Here is a 15,021-nt window from a genome sequence, read left to right as displayed (position 1 = left end):
ATGTCAGTCAGAGTTATAGTATAGTGCCTTTTTTATTTGCTAAAGACTGAGCATCCAGACCACGGTTTTGTTTATTTTTCCACTTTAATGTTGCTATCTCCTGCCGAATTCAAGCCCCCCTGACTGGTCGGGGTCACTGTTCAAAAGGTAACTGAATCCTTGTCTGGTTTTAAGAACTGGCTGCAAGTCTGTCTTTGTACAGTTGCATGAGAAATAACTGTGTCACATACACTTTTGATTTGCAGCGTAGCCAAAACATCAGTCTTCAGCATCTTCAGGTAACATGCACCAGAGTCGCGCTCATCAGTAAGGAGTTGGGAAAAGGAAGAGAGATCTCTGGGGCATGTTTGCCTGCAACCATGAGAGAAAGAGCAACAGAGACAGAGCAGGAATGTTTGATTTATGGGTCAAAGTGCAGGAAGAGATGCTCCATGTCTCCTCTCTCCCACCCTCTGAGTTGTCTACAGTGTTTGGGTGATGTCGGGAGAGTGCCCTCCTCCCGTCTGAGTCTAGTCTGCAGGAAATAAAGGGATTCATGAGGAGGTCTCGAGTGTCCTATGGGGCCCTGTGGCTTTCCGGGATAGCAGGAAGTGATTGAAAAGCCAAACTGGATTCTACTGGGCAGACACCAGAAACCAAACACAGTCATTCAGTCAGAGAGAAGTTGTCATTGTGGTAGAGGAGAATGTAAGCCATAGGGCGGATACGTGAGAGTACCAGTTTTGAGCTAAATTAACTTCTGACAACTGTATTCTCAGTCAGAAAAAGAACTGACTGACAGTTAAGTATTTGTCAGCTCCATTGAAAACACAATGTGTGGTTTGCTCAAATTACCAGATAAAAGCCTGTGTGAAAATGTTTATTTTAACCTTGGCATCACTTTGAGTGTAATAGGTTACATATCCTTACTGCACGCACACAGACCGACATGTGTATGCTTCCACCACCCTCTGTGCTCGGCTCTAGACTCTGGTGTTTATGACCCTGCTCAGGGCCGAGCATGCCTGCTACCCCCCACTGGAGTGCAAAAGGCCATTGTGCAAATAATCCTTTAGTGCCGGCCCCATAAAGGCTCTTTTGATTCTGTGTGTGTGTGTGTGTGTGTGCCTCCCTACTGTGCCACCCTCAGAGGCTGTCTTCCCAAACACAGCGCCTGGTTCAGAAGTTGTCTTCCCGAGACCTCTGTCATCATTAACCGCAGATGATGTTCACAGCCACACTATTGATGCTGTGGTTAACCGCTTTTTTGTCGCTGTGTTTGAAACGCTGATTCAAATGCTGCTTTCTTTAAAATCTTTTTTCTTTTTTTTGTTTTTGCTTTTTCAGTACCCAGTGAGAAGAAAGAAATGAGTGAAATGATTTTAAAATGCAGTTAAGTTCAACTGAGATTGCTTGTACATTCAAACTAGACTGCTCCTCCAAGGCAAAGAGCAGTAATAGAAGTAGTGAAAGCAAGAAAGAATGGTTTAAAGTTTTTAGGCTAGCCATAATACATGCAGATGCAGCACTCATGCATCTTTCTTGTCCGTTTGCACTATTTGTTTTCTTGTAAAGAAAATGAACTGTTTTTATCATTTACAGTCCATAGTTCTTAGGAGTGAAATGTATCCCTGTTTTGCTTGTGTCTGTCCACTATTTAGATTTACAGTGGAAACTTAACAATAAATTAATCTACAGTTTAATATATTATGGTCACTATAATTTATTTTAGAATCACAATATATTAAATTTAAATGTTGTTTATAGTCATAAACCCACAGACAATTATTACTCAAATCTCAGAGCAACCCTCAGCTTTGTGGTTCTTTGTATCAACTTTCAGCTCATTGTTTTGGTTTTCCGGCTACAACCTTATTGATTTGGTTCACTATTCTGAAGAAATCTGTAAATTTAGTGTCAGCGTTAGCAAAGGCTAGCCGGCTCAGCTAGCTAGCTTTCACTTAATGTAGCTCTGTTTAGACAGTTTTACATGTTTTTTTCACTTAAATTATATAGTTCCATAGTAATTTTGCCTAAATAAGTAGTTATTTACCTGGCCAGTACATGGTAGTTTCTATCTATAACAGTGTCTGCACTATTAAGACCAACTTTTGTACTAAAATGTACAAAAAATGTGCCAGAAAGCCTCTGCCAGGTGCCCTTGATGACCCTACATTACCGCAAGTGTACATGATGAGTCAAAAGCAACAGAGTATCTATTTGCAGAACTTTCTTTCCCTCAGTCATATTCTGCTGCTCCCCCGTAGAAAGCCTTATTTTAGTTCAGCCATCTCTCTGTGTGAGACCACCGGGCCTCTGCCAGGTGGAGAGGTGGAGAGGTAGAGAGAGGAGTGTGAGAGAGAGAGAGTGAGTGAGGGTGAAGGAGATGTCTTACCTCCACTAATCCCTCCTCCACCTATGTCTGTCTGTCTGTGAGGGGCTGAGGCAGCTGTTTGACTTGATGTGCTTCCCAGATGACCTCAGTGTGTTTACTCCTCGTACTCTGCAGTCAGCAAAGGACACAGAAAGAACTCTCACTCTCAGAAAGCTGTATTTTGATTTTCTTGGCTTCCTCTTGTTGTTTTAAGTGCTTGTTTACTTTTTCTCACTAGTAAGCTTGTTTGTGTTTAGTATTGGTACATCTAAGACTTTCATCTTGTCCTTCTGTGTCTTAATGTCTCTTTCTCTTGGCCCATTTCTCCCTCTCCTCTCTCTCTCTCTCACCTCTTTCCTATGCCACTCTTTTCTGTCTCTCTCCCTCTCTCTGCCCTCCAGTCGTCAGAACCAGTTGAAGGATCAGGCCCAGCAGGCTCTGGTGTCCCCTGGTCAGCTCCCAGAGGAGGCCGAGTGCCTCACAGTGCCCAAGTACAAGAGAGACCTTGTTCAGAAGCTCAAGATCCTCCGCCAGGAACTGTCCCAGCAGCAGCCTCAGGCTGGCCATTGCCGCATCGAGGTGTCCCGTGAGGAGATCTTTGAGGTGAGGATGGAAAGAAACAAGCTCTGTCATGTCATATCATCTGAAGCTCACAAGGGGCGTCTGTTATTAAAGATATGGGTACATAATTGAACCCAGAGGGAAATTCTGTTGTCACAGCCAGGGCATGCATGAAACAAATTAAAATGCATAACAAATTGGTAAAAAAAAAACATGGAAATAATGTAATATTTGCTCCATTGCACAACCACCTACCCAGTTTTTCCCCAAAACTCCAGCCAGCAAGCACTGTAAGCAATAAACAAGAGCAATCCTGTGTTGTTCCCCAATTTACAAGCAAACAGCCCTATATTTCATCCTTTTGTGCTTGCAGAGCTGCTTGTAATTGTACATGTTATTTATAGACACACACAAGTTATGTTAAACATTCTCTGAACCCCCCCTTGTCTTCCTCCTCCCATAAAGGTCATTGTCTGTAGCTGTTGGCTGTGAGAATGATTTCTTCTTATCTATGATGTGTGAAGGTAGTCTGTTGAAAATCTAAAGCAGACTTCTTGTTTGAGATGAGGATTTTCCCAAGTACATTTTCCCCAGCTGGAGAGTTTCTTTTTCTGCATCTAGGAGGTGCGGGTCCTTCATCAGAGCAACAACACCTGCAACAGACTGCATGACCCTCATAAAATATGCACTGGAATGTGCTGGAACAGCCACGTCTGTTAATCTGAACGAAGACATTTTTGTTGGCTGATCTCAATGTGAGAGAGAGAGAGCGAGAGGGAGGGCTGGGGGTGGGGGGGCAGAAGACGTCTTGAGGTTGAGACATAACTGCATAGCGTCTCCAGACCAGCTGAAACATTACATTATGACTGAATGTGCAAGTGTTAGCTGCTGGGCTGTCGGACCTGTCTTTTATGTGTACATTTCAGTGTAGATAAGACATTCCCATTTCTCCTACAGCACCTCTCTGTTGTCTGCTGTGTCTGGAGGACACAGTGGAACCTGGCTGTGTTATTATAGTCTTATGGCTGTGTTTATTATAACTGCCCCTAATCCACTTTAAATGAGCCCTCCCCCTGACGCTGTGAGCCGTCTGCACGTTGGTTGAACACTGATCGAGGCAGAGACAGAACCAGTTGGAAATGACTGCTGTTACGCCACACTGCATCAGTCTCATTTCTTACAAAACTGCTACTGTAGAGCAAATATTTAGTCAGAGCACTTCCCAGTACTTTGTTTTTCTAACTCCTAACTTTAGTCCTTCTAGTATCAACCATTGGTCTAGCAGTTGCCATGTTTAACATGTGCCATAATGCAAGGCATGGAGCTTGGAGAGTGCATGAATCCCTAAACCTGGTCACATGTAATTTTTCCTCAGAGGCTGCGTCCCTCACATTGATATTGCAAACTCATAAATAGCTTCTGTTTAATTCTTTTTCCACTGGGGACCATACAGAACCAGATGGCTCTGCATCAGCAAAGCTACCAGAGCAAATACAGTGAACAACTGTCTGACTGATGCTGTTACCGTGTTTGACGAGGCGTGTGTGTTTGTTTGCATCCGTGTTGCAGGAATCGTATCGCCAAGTGATGAAGATGAGGCCGAAGGACCTATGGAAAAGGCTAATGGTGAAGTTCAGAGGAGAAGAGGGGCTCGATTATGGAGGAGTGGCCAGGTAAGAGGCTGTAGCAAAAGAAGAGCATGGTACATGAAATACACAGACTTTGGTTCTGTAAATACTTTTTAAATGGCAGTCTGCCTCCTAGTGGAGGAGCCATGTTTTTTCTGCTTTGGTGTAGTAATTTCTTCATCGATTTAGCGTGTTCTGAACTGGGATGTAACGGGTATCTGTGTCTTTTTTCTCCTGTCTGACCTCTGTGCGTCTGTGTGGCGGACAGGGAGTGGCTCTATCTGCTGTCCCATGAGATGCTGAACCCTTACTACGGCCTGTTCCAGTACTCCCGTGATGACATTTACACACTGCAGATAAACCCAGACTCTGCTGTCAACCCTGTGAGTCACATTTGTTAACACAAAATGCAACACAACCATAGGTTCTGAATCAACAGACCATCTGCAAGTCTTGAAATGTCTTAAAAAGCATTTAATTCAGTTTTGTCTTCAAGTGTCTTATATTTCCACTACAGAGGTGTTGACGATAACATTAGTTATAAGGCTGTTTCAGTCTGCGCCATTAGACCTGTAGTAAACACAGTCAGTACTGTAAGCTACAGTAGCTAGGAAGATCGTCTTCTGATGGGCAAGTGTCAGTTTTAGCAAAAACGTCCATCCATTAACCGCCAGTCGGTACTGTGTCCAGGTCACGATAATTGATTAATTGTGTTCCAGGAATAATTGTTCAATACAGCTGGGAAGTACTGACAAAAATGATATTAAAAGGATATTAATGTCAGTAAATCCATGTACTTAATAAATATCTGTAGACCTCATCATTCCTACTGGATTATTTGAGTGGTCATAAAAAGGTATTAAATTGCATTATATTTGTTAAAGTATTAATCGCTATTTGCTCTGCAAACAGTGTTGCCGTTGTCTGAGAATGAAAGGCGACTCATGTAAAACCCAGATAATATTTTGATCATACTGTTTGAGAATCCTTCTTCAAACATACACACATACTCAGACAAGTGTGTCCTCACACACTCGCAGACAAACAGGCACACTGCCTCGCTGCATCATGCTATTGTCTGTCCCCTCGTATTATCTTGTCCTTGTCGTTTCACCAGTGGGGAGGCAGGAAACGAGGAAAACAAAAGACAGATTGAAGAGAGAGAGTTTCACTTTCAGTCGCCATTGTTTAAAGTGCACAAAGAAACTCAACACTGTGGCATAGAAACCCCAGTGCCAGAACAACGCAGACACACTAGCGCACAAGTATAAGTTCTGATGGTGTAGGTCACTTGTGTGGGTTCAACGTAGAGCCTACATACAATTTATAAATCAGCCTTTACTCTCCAGTCAACGAGCGTGATCTCATGGGTAGATTTTTACAGGAGTGAAGCATTGCTTTAGCTGCTGTGTTCAGACTGTGCTGTTCAAGGGTGTCCAGTTCTGCTGGTAACTCACTTCTGCCTCTTCATTTGGAAACTCAAGATGTTTTGTCTCCCCCCAGGAGCACTTGTCATACTTTCACTTTGTGGGCCGTATCATGGGGATGGCGGTGTTCCATGGCCACTACATAGACGGAGGTTTCACTCTTCCCTTCTACAAACAGCTGCTGGGAAAACCCATCACCCTGGACGACATGGAGTCTGTTGACCCTGACCTGCACAACAGCCTTGTGTGGATCCTGTATGTACAAAGACACATTTTTATACAAGTCTGTATGGACTTTTCTGTGTAAATGAAAAGTGAAAGAGGAGGCCTGAATATGAATCACAACACATTCACATAACGTTCTGCATTCCTGTCTGTCTGTGCTATCATTATACAAGTTAAACAAAGTAGCAGGGTTGTTTGGCCTCCTTGAAAACTCCTCTCCCGTACTTTGATGACAGCGCCCCCCAGGGTTTTTGAATATTTCTTACATCAGTGGTCCCCAATAATGTGCTTTCCAACCATGTCTATGCATTTTTTTCACTTCAGCTTAACATCACATCTGCTGGTTTCACTGATCAGCACACATTCAAATGTTTTATTGGAAAAAGCACTTTTTTGTTACTGATAGTGAGTGTGTAAAAGCCCTCAAACAGTCATTCAAATGTTCATGTCTCCTCAGGGACAACGACATTACAGGTGTGCTGGACCACACCTTCTGCGTAGAACACAATGCCTATGGAGAGATCATCCAGCACGAGCTTAAGCCCAACGGCAAGAGCATCCCCGTCACCCAGGACACCAAGAAAGAGTACGTCCGACTCTACGTCAACTGGCGTTTTCTGCGAGGCATAGAGGCCCAGTTCCTGGCTCTGCAGAAGGGCTTCAACGAGGTCATCCCCCAGCACCTCTTAAAGGCTTTCGATGAGAAGGAGCTAGAGGTACTTTGTTGTTGGCACAAATCTAGATGTCATATTGCTCGATTTACCTCCAAGAACACTTAAACATACCAAATCTGTGTCTTTCCTCGACCTGCAGTTGATTGTATGTGGCCTGGGCAAAATCGACATAAACGACTGGAAGTCCAACACACGGCTCAAACACTGCACCCCAGACAGCAACATTGTGAAGTGGTTCTGGAAAGCCGTGGAGTCCTTCGACGAGGAGCGCAGAGCCCGGCTGCTGCAGTTCGTCACAGGCTCCTCCAGAGTTCCCCTGCAAGGCTTCAAGGCCCTCCAAGGTAGTAACACCCAGGGTGAAACTGTGCATACGTTTTGTTATGTAAATGCTTCTTTTACATTAGAATGGTTATGTAAGAGAGTCCTACGTATGAAAGCACTCATCAAATAGCTTGGTGTGACTTGAGCACTAGGTCAGAAACGCTGAATACTAATGTCGTTCCAAGTCCATAATGCACAAAAGGTGTGACAGTGTAGTCTTTACTGTTCCTTTGTTGCACATACAGTGTGCTCTACAACACAACAACACAATCCAGGGAGTGTGTGGCAGCGCTCGGAACCAAGGGATGTCCCGTTGTCCCGGGGACAATATAAAAATAGCACCTGGGCCACAAAGATGCAGTGTGTGGGACAATTCTGGGACAGTACAGACTTTTAATATTACAAATGAAATTATTTATACATTTATGCGTCCGGGAATATATATCATTTTAATTTTTAGGTGATTAAAAGTGAGGCAGCACCGGCATACATTTAGCAACTTTTCAGACACGCTTAGTGACTTTATTTCTAAAAAGCGACTAGTGACAAATCTAGCAACCATGTGTGGCCAATCAGTTTTTTTATTTGGCTAAAAGTCATTAAACTATATTCATTATTTAGAATGTGAGGAATTCATTTTGGGACAATGGTTGTTAGTCTGGGACAGTTGAAGTTAGAATAGCGGGACAGTTGCGGGACCTATGGAAAAAGTTAATTTCCAGCCCTGGTGTATGTGTGCGTGTTTGGGATTCTTTGCTCCTCTGTGTGTCTGTCTCTGGGTTTCTCCGACCTCAGACGAACCCTGAGTCTGAGAGTAGTGCGCTGGTTCAGTGGGTCCATCCTGGCAGACGGCGCTGCCCAGAGACAGAGCACCCAGGCATGTGGAGTACACCGTGATCCACAGGCAGACAGCAGCCTTACACACCTTATATAACATGGCCATCCTTTCTTGGTCAAAACATCAGCAGAGGCTAGAACACCCAAAAACCACACACACACACACACGGTTGAGCTTGCTTTGTCTGTGGCATCGCTTTGATTCTAAAAGTCGGACACACAACTGCAGTCAACTTTATTTAGTCCTGTTGGTATTTAAATACCGTATTGTTGCAGCATTCTCAGAACCATATGAGTATTTGTTGAAATAAAGGTCAAAAGCTCAAAACAGCACTCTGCAGCATACTTAGTAATTTAAATACTATAACAGGGTGTGAGTCACTAATGTTTGTTTCTTTATTGTTTAAACTATCAAGTCTAAAGAATGTAGACACAAGGACAAATTAAACAACTCACGTCTAGACACCTTCTGTAACAGCTTACACCCTGCACACATGTTTATCTCTTTGTATTGTGTGGAAGCAAAGAGAGGCCATAATAATTATCAGTTTATAAGCTACTGAAAATCTAAGTGTGAAATTTAAATTTAGATACAATTACAGCACTGAAATACTTCACTTTGAAAACTATCCGTCTGCATTTATGTCATTTAAATTCCCCTCTTTTAGTAATTTCAAAATTGAAATGTTTGAAGGTTCTTTCTTTCTTGGCATGAATTTTTCATCTTGAATTGTTGCATCTCAGTTTCACCTGTTTTAGTTTGAGCGTCTTGATTTTTTTGTTTTGTTCCAAAAAACGACCAACTTAATCTGAACTTCAAAATGTTATATTAATCATAACTTTAAATAACCAGCTAGAAATTTCAAAGAGAGTATGCAGACAATTGATGGCAGAGCAGGTGCCTGAAGGTCTATTTTTACAAGAGTAATTGTGTGCACACAGGTGCTGCCGGCCCACGGCTCTTTACCATCCACCAGATTGATGCCAGCACCAACAACCTGCCCAAAGCCCACACATGGTGAGGAAACCGTCAGCATTGTAACATTTTCCAGAGTGTTTGACATGGCGTCTGCCTTTGAGACGAAGAGTGGTGTCGAACCTAAGTGTCGAACCTAAGTTCATCTGTTTCCAAAAAATTCTTTTAAAATCTGTTCTCTTCTATTTTCCCAGTTTCAACCGTATTGACATTCCTCCCTACGAGCACTATGACAAACTGTACGACAAGTTGCTCACTGCCATCGAGGAGACGTGCGGCTTTGCTGTAGAGTGAGTCACTGATGCAGGCACAGCTCAGCACCAACCAGAAGCAACATGGTTCGGCCATGATGAGCCTCCCCCTACAAATCAGTCCACTCAGATGGGGGGTCATCCATGGTTGCTTCACCCGGGGAAGCCCATACTTCCCGGGGAAATGTGGCCAAGCTAAGGGAGGGTCGGCAGAGAACACCAGAAAATGTCATCTTAAGCTGGGTTTTTCTTTTTAAGACCCTCCAGCCCTCCATTATGTCTTTTTTTTATCATCGAAAAGGATCTCTTCAGCTGCTAATAACTCAAGACTATTTACTAACTTGTGGAACCTGCAAAATATGCTGGCTCTTCCCTTTTTTCTAAGTTCATTTTAGCATTTAAAAAATAGACTGTATTCCATGTAGCATTGCTCCATCTTACCAAGCAGAACACAAGGTCAGTCCTCTCTGATACAACATTACCAGTACAGGGTTATTAATGGTTACCACAACCACTTGGAAACACTAAATTTGTGTGCACGACTCGGGCTGTTTGGTGCCTCAGAGTGATCACACTGGGGCTATCAGCGATGCCAAGGCTGGAAAAACAGGGACGTGTGCGGATAAGAAGACTAGAGACTGAATTAGCCCGACTGTTTACAACCCTCTCCAAAGACAGCAGCAGGGACCTCTGCTCCTGAGTCGCAACTCGCGCTGCATTCCCAGAAACCGATTTCACACGTTCGACAGCTAGTTTTGTTTGAAAATGAATAAATGAATGAATAGCTTGAAATGTGTTATTTTTCTATAACAGGGAAAATTGAAAAAGAAACAATAAAATTCTATATAATATATATAATTTATTGCTGTTATATTTCAGAAACCCCTTTCCATTGTTCCAGAAAAATAAAATCTTTTAATGTTAAGTGTTACTGTTTAAATTATAGACGACAATTTGTGAAAACAGAACTAAGCTTAACTGGGTTTCACTTACCAATGCTGTGGTTTATTTCTTGACGGAACCTCTCTCATACTGAACAAGGAGAGGTTTGTCATGAAGAGCAAAAAATCCTAAACACACAATTTCCTCCGAGTGCCATAATCATTTTGAATGAATGAATCTTTGCAAATATTGAGCAGACCCTTTAAATTCTACTGATTTCATCCTGGAGCTACATATGTTGGTGTGATGTTTCCTTTCTATTGCCCAGTTGTTCACTTGTAGTTGGCTGTATTACTGTCACTAGCATGAAAACCTACCATTAATTTCTAATGGTATCAGAAGAGTCCAAAGTACATCATAATCTATTGTGTGCTGCCTCCACATTGTTGTTGTTGTTGGAAAAGAAAAGAAAAACCTCTACTACCTTCTAGCCATGTGGTGCTAAATAGCATTAACGTTTGTCTTATATTGGCAACCTTGCTCATCGACATACTACTGCTTAAGGTGCACAACACACTACTCGTGCTCATACCTGTTTGTGGCCACAAAACATGTCCAAGAAACCAAGAGCTCTACCTAGCCACATTCTCAGGAGATGTCATATGTAGTTTGTTAATGTCCTTTTGATTTGACGACTGACGAGAAACTAATTCTGACCGTGTCTTGATTTCCTGAATGTTAAGGGGTTAAAAAGTCTCGTCGTTTAAATTGTTTTGCCCACGGGGAGACCGTTAACACACAGTAATTGTTGCATGTGTCCATATGTGCTTTTGATTGAAAGGGAACTGAATGAGATGAACTCCTGTTTTAGCCTGCTACACAGTCCCATCAGTGGTGTTTTTATTTAGAGAAAGGGGGATTGTTTTCTACGATTGAAAATGAAATTCTTGAATGTTTTCAAAAGATGCTGCCTGTCTAGCAATCTCTATGACCGTGGACTGTTCTTAACGTTTGCATACACACACAGAAAAAAACTGTTAATTTTCATTCTTTTATGTGGACTAATGTGTATGCAAAGTGAAAAGTGTCCTCAGATGGTGCTTTGTACAGTAATAAGATATTGTTCATATGTGTGGATCAAACGACCTGTAATTTATCTTTAACTTAAGTAGAAAAAGATTTTCTTGAAATGAAAAGAGGAATTGCACACAAACAGAAAAGAGGTTGCCACGTGTACTTAATGGTGACTTCTGTAACAGATATTCATTCGCCTTTAAGTCCAGTGCACAAGCTGATCGCCCTACTGTCTGTTCCTACACTACATCGCTCAGCATCGCCCCGTAGCTGCTGCCTCTCGTTGAAGAACTGAACTTTTTATGAAACAAGTCAAGTTGAGAGATGCCGCTCTTGTTTTTTTTTGTTTTGTTTTGTTTTTTTAATAGCATGATCCACTAGCAGGACTATATCTCTCATAGCTGACTGATGCAATTTGATGTATGTTAACACTATCATTTTGTAAGAGTATTTTATTTTTGTGTGTAATTAGTTCTAATTAAACTTGCCTTTGTCTAACAATGTAAGGCCTTGTACAAAGACATGTCCTGTCCTTTTTCCTGTTTGAATGGTTGTTTGAAATGTCATAAAGAATCATTGTTAGGCTACTCACAATAGAGGTGTTCTGAAACAGGCCCCTTGGTACAACAGTTACTTACATTAAATCAATTTATCAGGGGCTTGTTATTACCACAGTGGCTGAGAATAAATATCAAGTGTGGGATGCAAAGACTTTGCATCTGAATGGCACATATCTGCCCTGACCACCCACTGTGTACCCACTGATACCACAGTGGATTAAAACGTCTGGCAGATGGCTCAGAGGGGGGGCAGGGTGAAAGGGGGTCAAATGACAATGAATAGAGCTGTTGGGGTGGGGGGGGAAGGTGTCAAGTACAGTTTTTGTTGTTGTGTCATAGATTGATGCATTTACCTATCTACAGAGAGGTCTTGAAACCCGTCTTTCTACACACACTGGAAAGAATATAAAAGATTAGACTTCGTCAGGATGATAGATCATATTTTGATGTGTCAGTATCAAGAATAAAAAAGCCAAACATGTAATGAATAATATCTGTTTATTTTTTCGTACATTATTTTGGCCACTTTTATAGAGATTGATAAAAAATGTTTTATGGTGTAGTACCAAATAAAAATAAAGGTGCAGTCCAGTGATGAAAGACATAATACACATTATAGTTATAGACTTGATACTAAAATAAAAAAATGAATGAGTGAGTAAACCTCACTCTTACTGAAAGTGTAGTCTTGTAGTCTTTTTGGTCCACCTTTGAGCTCACATGAAGCCTTCATGACCTACATGACTTTTATAAAACTGCTGCCACACTTTAAACCTCTCGGTACTAGTTTTTTCATGTCTAAACATTTGCTCGTCCACTTATTCCAACAGAAGTTAAGTGAAATTTCATCCCCCAGGTCATATTGGGTCTAACTTGAAAAAAAAAGTCTCTTTCATGTTTGGGTTGGTCCTGATGACGTCACTTACCGGAATACATCGGAAGCGCAGTCAGAGCCGGTTACCAAGTTTCTGTCTCGTACATATCCATCCGCCAACTCCCGTTTATGTAAATACAATGTATTAAAAGGAAGCACCTAAAATATAGTATTGACTCTTTCATACTGATACGCATTTTCAGTCTAATATATAATAAACCACATCATCATTTCATTTTTAGGCTCTACATAAATAATGTTCGTATGTGTTTTGTTTTTTTAAATCCATATTTATATTCTTCTGTCTGCTCTAAATGAGCTTATAAAGTGTATTTAGTGCAGAGTTAGGGTACCCAGGTGTTGTGTTTATAGTAGGAGCTAGAGTTTCGCTGTTCTATAACGTGTCTATGTTTTCTGTTGTAGCTCAAGTCGAAAACCGTGTGGCGGATGAATACATCGGAAGGGGGACTTCCTCTTAATATATAAACCGGGCCTCATTTTCACATTACCGGCATTTCAGCACTACTGCCGGTCGGGTTTTTTATTAGACGGCGGTAAAGCCACAGTGTAGGATATTTATCTTTTTTATTTATACAAATTGTTTACAAGATGCCTGGATATTCCGACAGAGATCGCGGCAGGGACAGAGATAGAGGGTAAGTACCTTTTCTCCTGTGTTTTACACTAGTTTTGCCTTCGCGTGATTTGTACAAATGGCTGACAAGATTAAAACCTGAAGAAAAAAAAAAGAATCGATTGCCTCAACAGTGTTACTCTTATAGGAGATCGTCTTAATCAGCTTTTAAGTTTTAGGTGCGACCCTACCGATGATTTAACCCTACAGTCGGCTCTATTTAACCGCGCCAGGCCCGGGCCTGTGAGCGGAGCCGTTGTCTTTGGCTCAAGGCCTACTTTGGCCTCGTGCCCCGGCACAGCGGCTCTCCGTTAGCTTCAGGGTAGCTAACCGTCAGCTAACGGGCTGTTACCGGGAGCTTTCATAAACCATACTGGTACTGCATATCGCTAGTCTACACTGTTAACACGCAGCACTATCACGATAAAGCCATTTGAACACGATGGTCACTAACATGTAGTGCTGCTAATACAGCTGGCTAGTCGACTTTTCGCCATGTGGCGGTGTGAATGCGGATACAAAATGCCGGCTGTTTTCCATTGTTCCTCTGGTGGCTGGAAAGTATATGGCAGCTGTATAATTTCACAGAATGACGCAGTTAAGATGAGTTTGCCTCTACTCGCTTTAAACAGCTGTTGCCGCCGCCGTACATGACTCGACTAACCCAATCACACTCAGCGACTAACGGTAATTTAATTGCAGCTATGGCGGCGGTCCTCCTCGCTTCGGTGGCAACCGTGGTGGAGGTGGAGGAGGGAAGTTCGGCAATCCCGGTGAGCGGCTGCGGAAGAAACAATGGAACCTGGACGAGCTCCCGAAGTTTGAGAAAAACTTCTATCAGCAACATCCCGACGTTACCCGGAGGCCTCCGGTATGTGATCAGCGTGCTCTTATGTAACACTGGTAGAAATGTGCTCCCCCCTGCACGCGGTGTAGTTATGCAATCGTTATGACCGCTGAACTCGCCTGTTTCTTTCTTTCTTTGCAGCAAGAAGTTGAACAATACAGAAGGGCCAAAACCATTACATTTAAGGGGAGAGAGTGCCCCAATCCCATTGCAAAGTTCCACGAGGCCAGCTTCCCTTGTAAGTATAAAACGGTGTCATGGTGAAACTGTACAATGGAGGAGGTTTGGTGCATATCAGTTAATGGTTTTCCTCTTTTCTTCAGCTTATGTGATGGACGTCATCAACAAACAGAACTGGACTGAACCAACACCCATCCAGGCTCAGGGCTGGCCTCTGGCACTTAGTGGCAAGGATATGGTTGGAATTGCGCAGACCGGCTCTGGAAAAACGCTGTCTGTAAGTTACAAGTTGTCTGCTTCATGGCATTAATAACTTTTCTAGCACTTTTTAAAAAACCCAGAAATTTTCATTTTTAGCCCAAAAAAGTGACCGTTGCATCTGTCTGCTTTACAGTATTTGTTGCCTGCAATCGTGCACATCAACCACCAGCCTTTCCTGGAACGTGGGGATGGTCCCATTGTAAGTAGTCATAACAATGTCATTGATTTACATGCTATACATATACACACACAAACACACACATTTTCAAATGGCTTATTTCAAAACACTCTATCCAGAGAAACACATTTAATGATATAGCAGCATAGAAGACCATAAACTCAGAGCTTCAATTAGAAATGAGTCTGAACTTCGCAGTAATTGGTCTGATGGCATTTGGCCAGAAATCTTATTAATCTTAATTAACTGAATAAAGTATGAAGCTGTTTGGTTTTTTT

General features: G+C 42.2%; 2 protein-coding genes across 4 annotated transcripts in view; both read left to right on the top strand.

Moving 5' to 3' along the window:
- Positions 1-11,730, top strand: part of LOC118322963 (E3 ubiquitin-protein ligase SMURF2) — a 47,090-nt gene extending 35,360 nt beyond the window's left edge. For both annotated transcript variants that reach the window (XM_035654839.1, XM_035654838.1), the window contains exons 12-19: positions 2,755-2,956; positions 4,484-4,587; positions 4,811-4,925; positions 6,046-6,224; positions 6,652-6,910; positions 7,008-7,209; positions 8,969-9,044; positions 9,197-11,730. In XM_035654839.1, coding sequence (XP_035510732.1) covers positions 2,755-2,956; positions 4,484-4,587; positions 4,811-4,925; positions 6,046-6,224; positions 6,652-6,910; positions 7,008-7,209; positions 8,969-9,044; positions 9,197-9,296 — 1,237 coding nt within the window. In that variant the 3' untranslated portion in view covers positions 9,297-11,730. The remainder of the gene's footprint in view (positions 1-2,754; positions 2,957-4,483; positions 4,588-4,810; positions 4,926-6,045; positions 6,225-6,651; positions 6,911-7,007; positions 7,210-8,968; positions 9,045-9,196) is intronic.
- Positions 11,731-13,137: 1,407 nt separating this feature from the next.
- The window catches only part of ddx5 (DEAD (Asp-Glu-Ala-Asp) box helicase 5), a 5,727-nt gene continuing 3,843 nt past the window's right edge, over positions 13,138-15,021 (top strand). The window contains exons 1-5 of one of the 2 annotated variants that reach the window (XM_035654623.1): positions 13,138-13,299; positions 13,980-14,148; positions 14,266-14,362; positions 14,448-14,581; positions 14,699-14,764. In XM_035654623.1, coding sequence (XP_035510516.1) covers positions 13,253-13,299; positions 13,980-14,148; positions 14,266-14,362; positions 14,448-14,581; positions 14,699-14,764 — 513 coding nt within the window. In that variant the 5' untranslated portion in view covers positions 13,138-13,252. The remainder of the gene's footprint in view (positions 13,300-13,979; positions 14,149-14,265; positions 14,363-14,447; positions 14,582-14,698; positions 14,765-15,021) is intronic. The other variant, XM_035654622.1, reaches the window with a different exon arrangement.

The sequence above is a fragment of the Morone saxatilis genome, unplaced genomic scaffold (genome assembly GCF_004916995.1).
Source record: "Morone saxatilis isolate NCDOM2014 unplaced genomic scaffold, NCSU_SB_2.0 Contig14, whole genome shotgun sequence".
In the NCBI taxonomy this organism is placed as follows: domain Eukaryota; kingdom Metazoa; phylum Chordata; class Actinopteri; family Moronidae; genus Morone; species Morone saxatilis.
The sequence above is the reverse complement of the archived record's forward strand: the minus strand, read 5'-3'. Positions and strand labels throughout refer to the sequence as shown.